General features: G+C 42.6%; 1 protein-coding gene across 1 annotated transcript in view; it reads right to left on the minus strand.

Moving 5' to 3' along the window:
• Nucleotides 1-17,327, minus strand: part of gucy1a2 (guanylate cyclase 1, soluble, alpha 2) — a 308,256-nt gene that overhangs the window by 212,729 nt on the left and 78,200 nt on the right. Inside the window, exons 3-4 of the mRNA XM_070891517.1 lie at nucleotides 14,808-14,926; nucleotides 2,643-3,361 (exon numbers count right to left, since the gene is read on the minus strand). Coding sequence (XP_070747618.1) covers nucleotides 2,643-3,361; nucleotides 14,808-14,926 — 838 coding nt within the window. The remainder of the gene's footprint in view (nucleotides 1-2,642; nucleotides 3,362-14,807; nucleotides 14,927-17,327) is intronic.

The raw sequence follows: 17,327 nt of genomic DNA on the forward strand, positions 1-17,327 counted from the left end.
TGGGGACGATGGGGCCTGCCCAGTCGCTGAATTCCACAGGAGAAATTATGCCTTCCCGCAGAAGCCGGTCCAGTTCGTGTTCAATCTTTTCCCTCATCACATAAGGCACAGCTCTAGCCTTGTGATGGACCAGTCTGGCATTCTGTGTGATGGAGATTCTAACTTTAGCCCCTTTGAAGGTGCCCACACCTGGCTGAAAATGTTCAAAATGGCTTAGAACTGTTGAGCAGGAGGTCCATTCCTCTGACGACATGGCGTGAACATCATCCCATTTCCAATTAAGTTCTGCTAGCCAGCTTCTCCCCAACAGGGCTGGGAGATCCCCGGGGACAATCCACAGGGAAAGTCGGTTCACCATCCCTTTGTGTGTGACCGAGAGCATGGCGCTGCCAAGGACTGGGACGATTTCTTTAGTATAGGTCCTTAGTTTGGTGTCGATCTTTGTGAGTTTTGGTCTGTTGCTTTTGTGCGGCCACAGCTGTCCAAATTGTTGAACGCTCATGAGGGATTGACTGGCCCCCGTGTCCAGTTCCATGTTGACGGGTATCCCGTTGAGTAGAACCCTCATCATAATTGGAGACGTCTTGGTGTAAGAACAGTGGACATTGATCGTGTTAACCCGCTTACCTCGGCGTCCCGTGCACTGTTCCAACCGTCTTCTGGTCCGCTTTCCGACCCTTCCGATTCATATACCAGCCGAGCTGCTGTTTTTCTGCACATGCTAGCCAGATGCCCTGTGAGTTGGTTTCTGCAAACGGCATGCTGAAATCGACACCCCCTTGTTGAGTGCCTTCCCCCACATCTCCAACACAGACCGTTTCCATTGTTTCCGAAGGATGAGCTGCATCTGGCTGATCTCCCTTGAGCTTCTCTCAATCTGTTGTTGATTGCTCGCATTGTGGGTTGATGAGGTGAGATCGGCCGTTCATGTGGTCCATGATTTTGATGGCTTCTGGCGCCACTGTCTGCTGTTGAAGGCCTGCTCTCCTGCCTTTGTCTGTGTGTGGGGGTAGCGGTTTGTTTCACAATGTGAACCCCTTATTCCGATGCCTCGTTGGTTGTCATACCCGAAGAATAGATCAGCCTCGTTTCTTCTTCGCCTGCCAAGAATGTCTGTGCGACCAATGCTGCTGCCTCTAGAGTCAAGTTCTTAGTCTCTCTAAGCTTTTGGAATATGCCTGCGTGGCCTATTCCTTCAATAAAAAAGTCTCTCAGTACTTCTCTCCTTAGTTCATCGGGGAACTCACCTGAACTAGCCAGCCTCCGAAGTTCCGCCACGAAGTCGGGTATGCTTTGGCCCACATAGCATCTGTAGTTGTAGAACCTGTGTCTGGCCATGTGTAGGCTGCTTGCTGGCTTCAGGTGGTCTCTCACCAGTGTGCTCAACTCCTCAAATGACTTGCTTGCTGGTTTCTCGGGTGCCAGCAGGTCTTTCATTAAAGCGTATGTTTTCGAGCCACAGCTGGTCAAGAGATGGGCTCTTCTCTTGTCTGCCTTATCGTCGCCCAGCCAGTCTTTGGTCACAAAGCTTTGCTGGAGCCTTTCTATAAAGTCATCCCAATTGTCTCCAGCATTGTATTTCTCATCTGAGCTGTTGGTAGCCATTCTGTGGATTCTGTGATCCCGTAACTCGTCGCCACTGTTAAGTCCTGACTCTAATGTACTGACTTACACGAGACACATGCTGAAGTCAAGGTCACTCAGGACCTGCACCTTTAATTCCAGCTCTCCAGTGCTGCACTTGCCTGAGACCTCCCTTTATATACCACAGTGGGACAGGTATGGAGTGTCTCCTGCAAGCCCACCCCTGGTGGTAAGGTATGCTTATTGTTACAGGTCATATCCAATTACAGTCATGTATAGCATGGTAAGATACAGTTATATACAGTAATGTGAGATATGTGACACTAAGTAGGGAGCATATGATAATAATATTCATGAGCCAGCCCTGCAGTATCTGATGGAGCCAGCTCATTGATCTACCACTTTACAATTTGAGCCTCACACAACAATTATGGAAATGTTTTAGCTGGGATCACTGAACTAGCACTATGTTGAAAGGCAGATAAAAAGGAAGGGCTGAATGGCATTTTTCTGTTCCTAGAACTTCTTATGTTTACCCTCAATAAAAGGTTTCTTCTCTATTGGAATAATTATCCAGTTACTTATTTATGAGTAAAGTTCCACATAACATAAAAATGTAAAACACGCATGGCTCACAAGTGTGTGCAGTTTATACATTGAATATGTGACTAATATGACCTGATTATAGACGCCTTCTGCTCAGACATTGGCTCTGCAGCAAAGAATTTCAGTTACCAACTCTCCACAACAGGGTAACTAACAGAAAAGGTGTTGTTCTTCTACAATCTCTTGGCTGACAGAAAAATAAAATAATTGAACAGAAAACATAACTGTGACGATCATAATAGATACAAGGAAATCAAGGTTACCAAGAGATTGATCTTGTGAGCCAAAGATATAACGATTGTTTTCTCACCACCAGTCCCCAACACACAGTCTGTGCATAAGTGAAAGATTACATTAGAATTACCAAGTAGCTAGTTTTATCCTTACTCCCAAATTCAGGAATGTTGTCCTCTATTGGCAGCCTTAGATGAAATCCAATATCTTGCACTTACTTTGTCGTGACTTTCCAGTCCGCTTCCATCTGGCTTGGCTCGAATGACAAATGGCGTGGCCAGCTTTGATAGAATCCTTTGAAAAGTGCAGCAAATCTTTGGAGAAACTATCTCAAAGCAGTCCTGAAATTTTAGAACCTTATGAGCTTCAGATTTCATTTGTTTCCTGAGCCCTTCTCCAAGCTGAAGGATCAACATACTCGGATCAAACATGAAATGGAATGGGAAAGCTCTGCAGAAAGTGGTAATGCTTATCCTTAGATCAGATGGAGAGTGGGTTAGTCCCTGTGGAAGTCCTTTCATATTAGTTGCATCATCATATACTTTGATAATGAAGGTAAGGTAGTTACTCTGGTTTGTGCCATCTGAGGACAACCTTTCAGGGACATTGAGCACTTGCTCCACATCAACTTCCATCTGATAGATCTTCTGTGCTGCAGCTTTGATCAATCCAGGCATTGCAAGTCCAACAATTTTCTGTGGATAAAAGTAATGAAGCATCAAAGTACCATCAGTTAGATCCTTGCATAGGAAAGAAGGGGATTCAAACCCATCCTGTTTACTACTGGATGTTCTTGCATGTTCCAGTAAAGCATCAAACCCACCAAAGAAGTCCTGTAACGTACTTCCGACTGCCCGCAGGACCCTTTCATTCTCTTCAAAACAGATGCAGAACAATTCCTCACCAAATTTTTCTTGCAGTTCTTCAAACTTCAAACCTGTCAAAGGACAAACAGCTTAAATAATGACAAGAAATACAAAATAATACTACAATTTTTGTATTGTAGTATATCAGAGAAACATATAAGGTGCATAAAAGCATTACACCTCAATGCCACAGTTTACCAACCTTTATAACATAAATATTTTTTATCTCTATGTATTTTTTTTTGAGGGGAGGATCTTATGTTTTCCAAACGTCAATGCTGAAACATAGAAACATAGAAAGTAGGTGCCGGAGTAGGCCATTCGGCTCTTCGAGCCTGCACCACCATGCAATATGATCATGGCTGATCATGCAACTTTAGTACCCCATTCCTGATTTCTCTCCATACCCCTTGATCCCTTTAGCCATGAGGGCCACATCTAACTCCCTTTTGAATATATCGAACGGACTGGCATCAACAACTTTCTGTGGTAGCGAATTCCACAGGTTCACAATTCTCTGAGTGAAGAAGTTTCTCCTCATCTCGGTCCTAAATGGCTTACCCCTTATCCTTCAACTGTGACCTCTGGTTCTGGACTTCCCCAACATCGGGAACATTCTTCCTGCATCTAACCTGCCCAATCCCATCAGAATTTTATATGTTTCTATGAGTTTCCCTCTCATTCGTGGTGAATATAGATACCAACGATATAGGTAAATAACGAGATGAGGTCCTACAAGATGATTTTAAGGAGCTAGGAATTAAATTAAAAAGTAAGACCTCAAAGATAGTAATCTCAGGATTGCTACCAGTGGCATGTGCTAGTCAAAGTAGGAATCGCAGGATAGCTCAGATGAATACGTGGCTTGAGGAGTGGTGCAGAAGGGAGGGATTCAAATTCCTGGGACATTGGAACTGGTTCTGGGGGAGGTGGGACCAGTACAAACCGACGGTCTGCACCTGGGCAGGACCGGAACCAATGTCCTAGGGGGAGTATTTGCTAGTGCTGTTGGGGAGGGGTTAAACTAATATGGCAAGGGGATGGGAACCTATGCAGGGAGACAGAGGGAAGTAGAATGGGGGCAGAAGCAAAAGATAGAAAGAAGAAAAGTAAAAGTGGAGGGCAGAGAAACCCAAGGCAAAAAGCAAAAAGGGCCACATTACAGCAAAATTCTAAAGGAGCAAAGTGTGTTAAAAAGACAAGCATGAAGGCTCTGTGCCTCAATGCGAGGAGTATCCCTAATAAGGGGGACGAATTAACTACGCAGATAGCTGTTAACGGATATGATGTAATTGACATCACGGAGACATAGCTCCAGGGTGACCAAGGCTAAAAACTCAACATCCAGGGGTATTCAACATTTAGGAAGGATAGGCAGAAAGGAAAAGGAGGTGGGGTAGCGTTGTTGGTTAAAGAGGAAATTAATGCAATAGTAAGGAAGGACATCAGCTTGGATGATGTGGAATCTGTATGGGTAGAGCTGCGGAATACCAAAGGGCAGAAAACGCTAGTAGGAGTTGTGTGCAGACCACCAAACAGTAGTAGTGAGGTTGGGGACAGCATCAAACAAGAAATTAGGGATGCGTGCAATAAAGGTACAGCAGTTATCATGGGCGACTTTAATCTACATATTGATTGGGCTAACCGAACTGGTAGCAATGCGGCGGAGGAGGATTTCTTGGAGTGTATTAGGGATGCTTTTCTAGACCAATATGTCGAGGCACCAACTAGAGGGCTGGCCATCCTAGACTGGGTGATGTGTTATGAGAAAGGACTAATTAGCAATCTTGTTGTGTGAGGCCCCTTGGGAAAGAGTGACCATAATTCTTTATTAAGATGGAGAGTGACACAGTTAATTCAGAGACTAGGGGCTAGACTTTCCACTAGGTGGCTAAGGCCCCAAAAAATGGGCCTTATTCCAGTGATGTGTGATGTATCGCCCATGCTGATCACCGGCATGAGGCCCATATTTTTTTTTTGTGATTTTCCATTCGGCCTTACCCCAGCGATTTCAAATGGGCGATCTGATTTCTCAGCGATCTCATGATCGCCCAAAAAAAGAGGAAGTGAAACGGAAGTAAAAAAAAAAGCAACGATATTGTGCGCATGTGTGGGATGTTTCTTTTTTGGACAAATTTTTTTTGCCGCGTTTGGAGAGTTCATGGGTCATCACACATGCTCAGAAGGAAAGGGAGGGTCGGTGAGAGCGGGAGAGAGAGGAGAGAGAAGGTCATCGGTAGATTGTTATCAGTTATCATGACAGACATTTCAGCAATGGCCATGTCGAATCAAAATCCAAATGAAAGTGAAAGTGAAAGAAGAAGGGCCAAAACCTTCAGTGAGAAGGCTAACGAGGCACGAGTCCATGTTGTATCAACAAGGTGGGAGGACTTGACACGGGGTGGCCTTGGGAAACCTCCACCCCGTGCTTACGGGCAGATCTAGCAGGAGATGGCTGATGTGGTGACATCGGCATCCCATGAGGTGCGGATGTCTGACCAGTGCCGCAAGAGATGAAACAGCCTCCTGACAGCTGCCAGAGTAAATTTGATTCTACTATGTATTTAAAACATATATAAAACTCATGTTTATAAATTATTATTATGTATTATTTACTTGATGTTTATTAATTGCAAACAAATTCCTCAATTTTATTTATAATGTGAAGTTTAAAAACTACATTAAATGAAAAAAAAATTACATTACCAATGACATTTATTCACCCGAATACTAAGTTGCATTTTATAGTATTAAAAATTATTCATATGCAGCCACTATAGTAAGTTGCATTGTTATAATTAAAAATATATTTTTTTTAAATTGTAATATTTAAAAGATATTTAAAAGTCATATTTAAAATCATATGTACATATGTATTGTATACTTACTGTGTATAATTAGAATAATATTAAAAATTATTCATATGCAATACAAGGTTACGTAATAATGGAACATTTAAATCAGTCTTCAATGTTTATTGTCAGAAAAGATAGCTTATGCCATGCAATGTTAAATTATCATTTACAGAAAAAGATGAGTTTAAACCCCGCGGAGCAAAGGAGGATGGGTGGCGGCCCCGTGGCAGTGCACATTCTCAATCCATACGAGGAGCTTGCGGTGGCCTTAGTGGGTCCTGAAAGCCATGCGGTCACGACTCGTGGCGTGGCCGAGCCCACCCTTGAGCCTGATGAGTAATGTGGAATGTGCAAAGTATCAAACATTACTAATAACATACGCGAAATATCGTAGTTACGCATTTGTTATGCAATTATAATTCATTAGTTCAGATGTAGTCTGATCTATGAGTGAGGTCATGTTAACGCTGATGAACCCTTGTGCATTTGTGGTTTTGCAAAGTATTGCAATGTTTTGCATTACATTGAAATTATTGATATTGAAATATTGAAATATATTGATATGTATTGCTATGATTTGTTAAGAAATTTCATTCATCTTTCTAAGGTGAAGTGTCTGTTGAGCATTGCTCGGTGCCTTTCGCAGAACCTCGTTCTAATAGCTCACAAGAGGGTGAGACGGTGGAGGATGAGCACAAGGAGGAGGAGGAGCAGGATGATGATTTTTTTTGTGGGGGGGGAACAACCTGCGGCCATCTCAGTTGAGATGGAAGAAGTACCGGGACCAAGCGGTGGGCAGGTGGTGACGCCAAGGCGCGTCATATTGCAAACGCCGATCCCAGGGAGGTCCAGTCAGCGTGGCGAGCAATCGCCTGCCTTGGAGGACCAGACAGAGAGCTTGATTTCCCTGTGCAGGGAGACGGTCGCGATTGGTCGCGACCTTATCCAGGGGTTCGCGGGATTCTCTGCGAACTGGAGCCAGTTTCCAGCATCCTGGAGCGAGTTCTGCACGAATTTCTCGAACTGGTCTGGTCACAGACTGCAAGGGAGATCTTGGAGGCTATTAGGCAGCAGACAGCCGCAACCAATGCTCTATGGCATGCATTGCTGACTGGACACGGCGCTGCACCCCAAGGTGTCGTGTCTGCTCTCAGTGAGACCCCTAGCACGCAAGCGAGTATGGAAGACACAGTTCCTCCTGACTCGGAAGCGGAGCCTCAGGCTTCCACTGCCGCTCTGTCACCTCCACCACGGCAGGAAGTCTTGCCGTCCCACTCTGCACGACGTCTTGGTGTCGGTCTGCGTAGACCAAAACGAGTGGGTGGGGTGCAAACATGGGGTTGGGCTGGACCTGGAGGGAAACGTGGCCGCAGGTCGGGAGGGGGGCGTTTTTTCACAGTTTGTTCACTTGTTCAATTGTTCTTGTTCCTGTTTTGTTAGTTTTGTTTGTTGTTATTGGTTAATTGATAATTGTTAATTGTTAAGATTTTGTACTTTGTATTTGAGGGAAGGGTGGGTTGGTGTGGGAGGCGGGGTGCGGGGGAATAGTTTTTCCATTTTTATTTGCATTTTATTAATAAAAAAAAAATGTCTTTAATTCAAAAAATTGTGTGTGTCCTCTTTCTTAGTTAGTTATGAACTATACAGATGTTATTCCATATCTGAGCATTCTATTAATATACGAGTACTTTAGTAACACCTTCTAATAAATTCTATTATATAAACCTATTCATTAAAAACCTATATAAAACCTATTCACTAAAACCAACATAATAATACCTAAAATTACAGCTCTCATCTTCATTAAATTCTATTATATAAAACCTAATTATATAAAACTAAACGTAATGATAACTATATGAAAACTTACAACTCTCAGTAAATTATACTATATAAAACCTATTTTAAAAAAATAACGTAATAATACCTATTTATATTCCCTGTCTCAATATTCTGAGTACAACTAGGTCTCTAATTAAATCACAACTAATCCTCTACCCTTCCATTGAAGTCAAAATGGCGCCCATAGTGCCCATTTTCCTTCTCTTAGATCCAAAAAAAGCAACTATTTCTCAGCACTGTATTGGGCCTTATATGGGCCCAGCGAAGTGCATGCTAGGTGCTGAAACTTGGGATGGGCCTTGTGTGGGCTATAATTTTGGCAATCTTCTCGACGATCAAAGTGAAAACTTAGGCACCTGTTTTGCGGGCGATATTTTGGGCCTAGTTTCCACTTTTTGCTCAAAATGGGCGATAGAGCTCTGTTTTGGGCCATATATGGGCCATAACTGGGTGATGTAAAGTGGAAAATCTAGCCCTAGGGTCCTGAGTTTAAGGAAAGGTAACTTCGATGGTATGAGACGTGAATTGGCCAGAATAGACTGGCGAATGATACTTAAAGGTTGACGGTGGATAGGCAATGACAAACATTTAAAGATCACATGGATGAACTTCAACAATTGTACATCCCTGTCTGGAGTAAAAATAAAACAGGGAAGGTGGCTCAACCGTGCTAACAAGGGAAATTAAGGATAGTGTAAAATCCAAGGAAGAGGCATATAAATTGGCCAGAAAAAGCAGCAAACCTGAGGACTGGGAGAATTTTATAACTCAGCAGAGGAGGACAAAGGGTTTAATTAGGAGGGGGAAAATAGAGTATGAGAGGAAGCTTGCTGGGTACATATAAACAGACTGCAAAAGCTTCTATAGATATGTGAAGAGAAAAAGATTAGTGAAGACAAAGTAGGTCCCTTGCAGTCAGATTCAGGTGAATTTATAATGGAGAACAAAGAAATGGCAGACCAGTTGAACAAGTACTTTCGTTCTGTCTTCACGAAGGAAGATACAAATAACCTTCCGGAAATACTAGGGGACCGAGGATCCAGTGAGAAGGAGGAATTGAAGGAAATCCTTATTAGGTGGGAAATTGTGTTGGGGAAATTGATGGGATTGAAGGCCGATAAATCCCTGGGGCCTGATAGTCTGCATCCCAGAATACTTAAGGAAGTGACCCTAGAAATAGTGGATGCATTGGTGATCATTTTCCAACAGTCTATCGACTCTGGATCAGTTCCTATGGACTGGAGGGTAGCTAAAGTAACACCACTTTTTAAAAAATGAAGGAGAGAGAAAACGGGGAATTATAGACCGGTTAGCCTGACATCAGTAGTGGGAAAATGTTGGAGTCAATTATTAAAGATGAAATAGCATGGAAAGCAGTGACAGGATCGGTCCAAGTCAGCATGGATTATGAAAGGGAAATCATGCTTGACAAATCTTCTAGAATTCTTTGAGGATGTAACTAGTAGAGTGGACAAGGGAGAACCAGTGGATGTGGTGTATTTGGACTTTCAAAAGGCTTTTGACAAGGTCCCATACAAGAGATTGGTGTGCAAAATTAAGGCACATGGTATTGGGGGTAATGTACTGATGTGGATAGAGAACTGGTTGGCAGACAGGAAACAGAGAGTCGGGATAAACGGGTCCTTTTCAGAATGGCAGGCAGTGACTAGTGGAGTGCCGCAGGGCTCAGTGCTGGGACCCCAGCTATTTGCAATATACATTAATGATTTGGATGAAGGAATTGAGTGTAATATCTCCAAGTTTGCAGACGACACTAAGCTGGGTGGCGGTGTGAGCTGTGAGGAGGATGCTAAGAGGCTGCAGGGTGACTTGGACAGGTTAGGCGAGTGGGTAAACGCATGGCAGATGCAGTATAATGTGGATAAATGTGAGGTTATCCACTTTCGTGGCAAAAACACGAAGGCAGAATATTATCTGAATGGCGGCAGATTAGGAAAAGGGGGGATGCAACGAGACCTGGGTGTCAAGGTACATCAGTCATTGAAAGTTGGCATGCAGGTACAACAGGCGGTAAAGAAGGCAAATGGTATGTTGGCCTTCATAGCTAGGGGATTTGAGTATAGGAACAGGGAGGTCTTACTGCAGTTGTACAGGGCCTTAGTGAGGCCTCATCTGGAATGCTGTGTTCAGTTTTAGTCTCCTAATCTGAGGAAGGACATTCTTGCTATTGAGGGAGTGCAGCTAAGGTTCACCAGACTGATTCCCGGGATGGCAGGACTGACATATGAGGAGAGACTGAATTGACTGAGCCTGAATTCACTGGAGTTTAGAAGGATGAGAGGGGATCTCATAGAAACATATAAAATTCTGATGGGACTGAACAGATTAGATGCAGGAATAATGTTCCCAATGTTGGGGAAGTCCAGAACCAGGGGACATAGTCTAAGGATAAGGATAAGATTTAGGACTGAGATGAGGAGAAGCTTCTTCACTCAGAAAGTTGTTAACCTGTGGAATTCTCTACCGCAGCGAGTTACTGATGCAAGTTCATTGGATATATTCAAGAGAGAGTTAGAAATGGCCCTTACGGCTAAAGGGATCAAGGGGTATGGAGAGAAAGCAGGAAAGGGGTACTGAGGTGAATGATCAGCCATGATCTTATTGAATGGTGGTGCAGGCTCGAAGGGCCGAATGGCCTACTCCTGCACCTATTTTCTATGTTTCTATGTTTCTATTCTTCTAAATCCAATGAAGAAGGCAGCAGTTTTTCAATTTACATTATGCAATGTCAGCATCAAGTACTCCCATACCAGGTATAGCATAACCAGCTATATTTTACCTTGGAATGCCTGATGTGGATACTACTCCAGCAATGTTTAACCCCTACCTCAGTAAAACAGCCCATACTGCACCAGTAATCCTCTGAGCTCTTTCAGTGGGATTGGTGGTTAAGCCAGTTGTGGCCACATATTTGCACTGCCTAAACTCCTTTCGCATAGAATCCTTGCAATGACAGATTAGAAATCTTGGTCCAATTGTTCTGAACTGGATTCAAAGCCCAGTCCAGAATGTGAAAGGCCATTAATCACTATAACAACCAGCATCCACATCTATCTGTTTAAATGCAAATAATCTCTGTCTGTTTATTTGTATGAGTCAACCATATCCTTTCTCCTAATGCCCTCTCTCCTAATAGGATCTGACACTGGGAGGTAAAACATTGAACTATCGTGATACAATTATGTAACCCACAAAATCATAAACATTTAGTTCAAAGTAAACTAGCCAAATATGCTGAAAATAACAAACTATAAAGAGTAGCTAATTCTGAGCAGGCAATCTGAGAACTACAAAGTAAACTGGATAAAATATGTAAAGTGACAAAACAGGAGCAAATTAAATTAAATGCAGACAAGTACAAACTACAGTACTGCACTGAGAGGAAAATGGACAGTATAAATACTCCATGAATTATATCAAAATACTTTTGGCTGGTTTTGAAAGAGATCTGGGTTTAGTAGACTCAGTGCTCACCAAATCACTGCAAAGCATCAATCAACATGGAATATTTGATTATATAGCCAAAACCAGTAGAGTACAAATCAGAGGAAGTCATACTCAAACCGTATCGTGCTCTTAGTCCAACCACACCTTGAGCAATGTTCCCTGTAAACTGTGTTTTGTTCTGCGCTGCCTGTTTCTTTTATTGTACAGTCCCTTTAAATTTCTGCGCATGCATGGTACTTACAATGGAAAAGCCGGTGAGCGACCTGCATGGGACCTTTACCATTACTGCGCGGTCCTGTGGCTGTGTAGCTTAGAGGGAACATTGACCTTGAGTTCTGGTCACTGATACACACACACACACACACACACAGATTAGACATTCAAGTATTGTAGACATTTCAAAGACAGATTTCAGATGTTTTGGTTCTTCATTCGTTATTTTCCTACAAGAGGAAATAGTTTCTCTGTATCTATCAAATCCTTTTAACATTTTAAACACCTCAATCAGATCGCCTCTCAATCTTCTACACTCAAGGGAATACAAGCCAAGTTTATGCAACCTGAACTCATAATTTGTCCCTCTAAGCCTCGGTTTCATTCTGGTGAATCTATGCTGTAAATTCAGACATGCATCAGAAAATTAGCATTGGAGTCATCTAAACAACTTCAGGTTTTTGGTCTAGTGTTGTAACTGATGAAAGTCAGTCAATACAGACAAGTGACCGCCCATTAAATCCAGTTTCACAGAAAATACATCCACATGGCTTCGGTTGGGGTGGAGTGTAGAATGTTGCAGTGCAAGGGGTATCGCAGTTATGTGGGACGGACTGGTTGGGCCGGATGCTCTTTACTTGTCCGCCATTGTTCATTGTTCATAGGTTTATATGTAACCTTCAGGGCTGCTAACCGAGGGTCATGTGGCTCTTTGTCGGCCAGCGTGGACACGATGGGCCGAAATGGACTCGTTCTGCGCTGCAGATTTCTGTGGTTTCTGTGTTTCTATAAGTTAATGCTGCATTTTCTTTAAATAATTCTATTCAGTCAGACATTACACACTGATCTCCAAAAAGGTTTTACCATCAGAAATGTAAGACATTGAACGAAGCAGTGAAATAGGGTAACCTAGTGTAGTGCTCCATCTTTATTGCCTGGGCAGAGCACAGAGAGGAAAATCAGACAGGGAGGAACACACACCCAAAGAGCCCACCTGATTTTCCTTCCACTTAAATGAATGTAAAGAAAATTCAGCTGGTTCCATTACAGGCATTCAATGCTCCCCGCCTGGTAATGTTTTACACTAAGATGGGAAAGATGAAACATTATCCATTCATTCCTTGAAAGTCCAAGTAAAATTGGAGAATCTTATAACACAGAAGGAAGTTATTCAGCCCATCGCATCTCATCATAGGCAGTCCCTCGAAATCGAGGAAGACTTGCTTCCACTCTAAAAGTGAGTTCTTGTTATGCTAGTTTTCGATAAATGCTATCCATTTAATCCCATTTCCCTGCCACTTACTCATGCCCTTTTAATTTTTTCTTTTTCAAATATTTATCTAGAGGTTGATTAATCCATTAAAAGGACAATATCATTTTTTTTTAAATAAATAGTATAACGTACAAGAGTAAAGAGGTAATGATAAATGTATACAAGGCAATAGTTAGGCCACAGTTAGAGTAGTGTGCAGTTTTGAGCCCCCCGTTATTGAAAGGACAATAAAGCCATAAATAGCAGACAACATAGACTAACCAGGATGATGCTAAAGATGAGAAACTATAACTATAAGGAGAGACTTGAGGCACTGACACTATTTCCACAACAGCTGAGAAAGCTAAGAAGCGATTTAGTCGATTCTTTTTTAATTATGAAAGATTTTGATGGAGTGAAGAGGGAAAGCTATTCCCTCTGTTCAGGAAGTTAGTAATGCAGGGCCATCAATTTGGTGTGAAGAGAATATTTGAGAGGGGACTGTTAGAGTATGGAACACTTTGCCAGAGGGAGTAGTTGTGGCAGGGACTATTCCATATTTTAAGGGTAGAATAGATAAACATCTAAAGCAGAGAAAGATACAGAACTATGAGGAGAAAGCAGGGCAGTGAAACTATTTTTGATTTTCTCTGGCAAAGTGCCTAGACAGACATCATGGACCAAATAGGTTCCTTCTGCGCTGTAAATAAGATGGCAGGCATTGCTCAGTGGTAACACTCTCACCTCTGAGTCAGGAGGTTTAAGTCCCATGACAGAGACTTGAGCATGTAATCCAGGCTGACAGTTCAGTGCAGTACTCAGGGAGCACTGCATTGCCAGAGGTGGCGTCTTTTGGATCAGATGTTAAATCAAGTCCCCCCTCCAGTGGATGTAAAAGATCCCACGAAACTATTTCAAAGAAGAGCAAAGGAGTTTTCCCCAGTGTCCTAGCCAACATTTATCCCTGAACCAACATCACTAAAACAGATAATATGGTCATTTAGTGATGTTTGTGGGGACCTTGCTGTGCACAAATAGACTGTCACCTTTCCTACATTACAATAGTGCTACACTTCAAAAGTACTGTATTGGCTGCAAAACTATTTGGGACATCTTGAGGTCATGAAAGGTACTACATAAATGCAAGTTCTTTCTTTAAATTTCTATATTCTACAGTTCTTATTAGATTCAGTTCACTGGAGTTCATGGAGAGGAGTTACACAGCACAGGCATCTCATTAGAAACAATGTTCAATGCAATGGCCGGGCCTAATAGCATTGATACATTTTTCTTTTTTAACATGTATTTCTTGAATCCTTTAATGTTTCTATGTGTTCTGTAATTTTTGGGGCCCTATCTTGGCCGAGTCTTTATTCAAGCATCTTTACTAAAGGTAGGTTTTCTCATTTGCTTGGATTTTCCTCTTCATTTCATTTTCTATTTTTTACTCCTCTCCCTTAGTTATACAATCCCATTTAAGATCATCAAGGTAGCCCACAAGTTGAGTATGATCATAAGAGGTCTTCACTGTATTTGCCAGTTTGCCATAATAGTGAACTTACACTTAACTGAATTATGTAAAGCAGGTAAGCTTTTAACAGAGCTGAAGTAAATGGAGAGTAAACAAGGCAGAAATTGCATTGTGAATTAGGAGCCATTTCAAAGGTGTCTAACAGAGAAGCAGTTTAGAGCAATGTTAAAACCACATTCTGTAATGCTGCATTTGAAATTCTTGAATCTAGTTATTAGTTAATAAATTCTAGTTACTACCAGAAATTAAGTTGGCTAGAATCAAAATGGCACCCATGCAGTTTCTGACTTACAGGATTCTTTTGTAAACGGAAACAATCCTTTTAAATGACATATAGTGTAACAAAACAGCTCTACCGAGAACATTTGCTGAGCATTGCAATATTCCTGAGACATCTTCCAGCTCCTCAGTGACAGAGTGATCTGCGTAGGGGCATCTGTTGGACACACGTAGATCTCTTTCTAATTCTCTGCAACTGAAACAAAATATTAGTTTATAGCTTTTAACACACCACACACATTCACATTCACGGGTGAGTGCACAAAATCAGAGCAAAACACTTACAGCAAAATACCTTAACTATAACAATATTGACTTATACTATTGTACAGTGCGAGAGGTTAAAGATTAATTGGGTGATAGGGTTTTCCATACTTGGTCTTATGTTATGTTACCTATTGAGGCTACTCATGCTGAAACGCATAAGGTGCCACTCCTCATACTATCAACTGCTAAAAGATGGCTGCCCTTTTATCCCTGGGCCACACACACATGTGCACAGCCCAATGACCTCCGACAGTGGCGCCACCTGGTGGCTAGTAAACCCAAGCATACATACTTGACAATATCCCCCTTTAAGATATTAGTAACGGTCTTTTTACAAATTGAGACCGTCCGGGGGTTTCCGCTCCCGAGTTGAACATCTCAGTTCAACTCCATCCTTGGGCGAGCGTTCTGAGTCTGTTCTGACTGGGGGCTGGGTAGCTGATCTGATGGGAGTGGCAATGGCCATGTCAGGAATTGAAAGTCCAGATTCATTGACCATGTCAGTGATTGAAAGTCCAGATTCATTGATGACAGCGGAGTCCTCTGATGACTGAGGGTAGGTTGGTTGGTCACTAATTGTGTTTTCCTCAGACTGATTGTGTCTTCATCCGTGTGCCGCAGCTTTAACTGATCAACATATTTCCTGCATGTCTGCCCATTCTTGAGCTTAACAATAAACACTCTGTTCCCCTCCTTGGCCGTAACAGCGATCCATTTGGGACCTTGACCATAATTCAGTACATACACAGGATCATTGATAGAAATATCGCATGACACAGCAGCGCAATCATGATACCCTTGCTGACTTTGACGTCTGTATTCGACACGATTATTCAAGTCAGGGTGGACAAGAAAGAGTCTGGTCTTGAGACCTTTCTTCATAAACAGTTCAGCAGGGGAGACCCTGGTAAGCGTATGGGGTCTTGTCCTGTAATTAAGCAATATGCGTGACAAGCGAGTTTGCAGTGAACTTTGAGTTACACGTTTCATACTCTGCTTGGTGGTTTGGACCGCACACTCTGCTTGTCCATTAGATACGGGTTTGAATGGTGTTGACCTCACATATTTGATACCATTGAGTTTCCATGAACTCTTGAAACTCCATACTGGTGAAGCATGATCCGTTGTTGCTTACAACAATGTCAGGCAGACCATGCGTAGCAAACATGACACGAAGGCTCTCAATGGTAGCTATGAATGTGCTGGATGACATGATTGTACACTCTATCCACTTCGAATAAGCATCCACGACAACTAAGAACATCTTTCCCAGGAAGGGACCTGTAAAGTCGATGTGGATCCTAGACCACGGTTTAGATGGCCACCACCACAGACTCAGCGACGATTCCGCTGGTGCTTTCTAAGCTGCATGCAAGTGTTGCACTGATGCACACATGATTCCAGATCAGAGTCAATTCCAGGCCACCATACATGAGACCTGGCAATGGCTTTCATCATCACAATACCAGGAGGAGTGCTATGTAGATCATGCACAAATTTCTCTCTGCCTTTCTTGGGCATAACAACACGATTACCCCACAGTATACAATCTGATTGAATGGATAGTTTGCCTTTGTGACGGTTGTAAGGTTTGGTCTTCTCACACATTTGCTTGGGTATGGCAGACCAATCATCACTAAGGATACAACGTTTCACAACCGATAATATCGGGTCCTGGCTGGTCCAGGTCTTAACTTGTTGGGCCGTGACAGGGGTTCCTTCACTTTCAAAAGCATCCATGACTAACAGTAGGTCTGCCGGTTGTGGCGTTTCCACCTCCGGTGTGGGCAACAGCAGATGGCTCAAAGCATCGGCACAATTCTCAGTGCCAGGTCTATGGCGAATGTCATAATCATAGGCAAATAATGTCAGCGCCCACTTCTGGATGTGAGACGATGCATTGGTATTGATACCTTTGTTTTCCGAAAACAATGAAATGAGTGGCTTGTGATCTGTTTCCAGTTCAAACCGAAGACCAAATAGGTACTGATGCATCTTTTTAACCCCATGCACACAGACTAGTGCTTCTTTCTCTACCATGCTGTAGGCTCTTTCCGCCTTTGACAAACTTTTTGAAGCATATGCAATAGGTTGTAATTTGCCCGACTCATTAGCTTGTTGGAGCACGCAACCAACTCCATATGACGAGGCATCACAGGCCAATACTAGACGCTTACACAGATCATAATGTATCAGCAGCTTGTTAGAGCAAAGCGAATTAGTAGCTTTTTCAAAAGCTCTATCTTGAGATGCATCCCAAACCCAGTTGTCACCTTTTCTTAGCAGTATGTGCAGTGGCCCTAATAAGGTGCTCAATCTAGGTAATAAAT

This window comes from Pristiophorus japonicus, chromosome 10 (assembly GCF_044704955.1).
Source record: "Pristiophorus japonicus isolate sPriJap1 chromosome 10, sPriJap1.hap1, whole genome shotgun sequence".
Classification (NCBI taxonomy): domain Eukaryota; kingdom Metazoa; phylum Chordata; class Chondrichthyes; family Pristiophoridae; genus Pristiophorus; species Pristiophorus japonicus.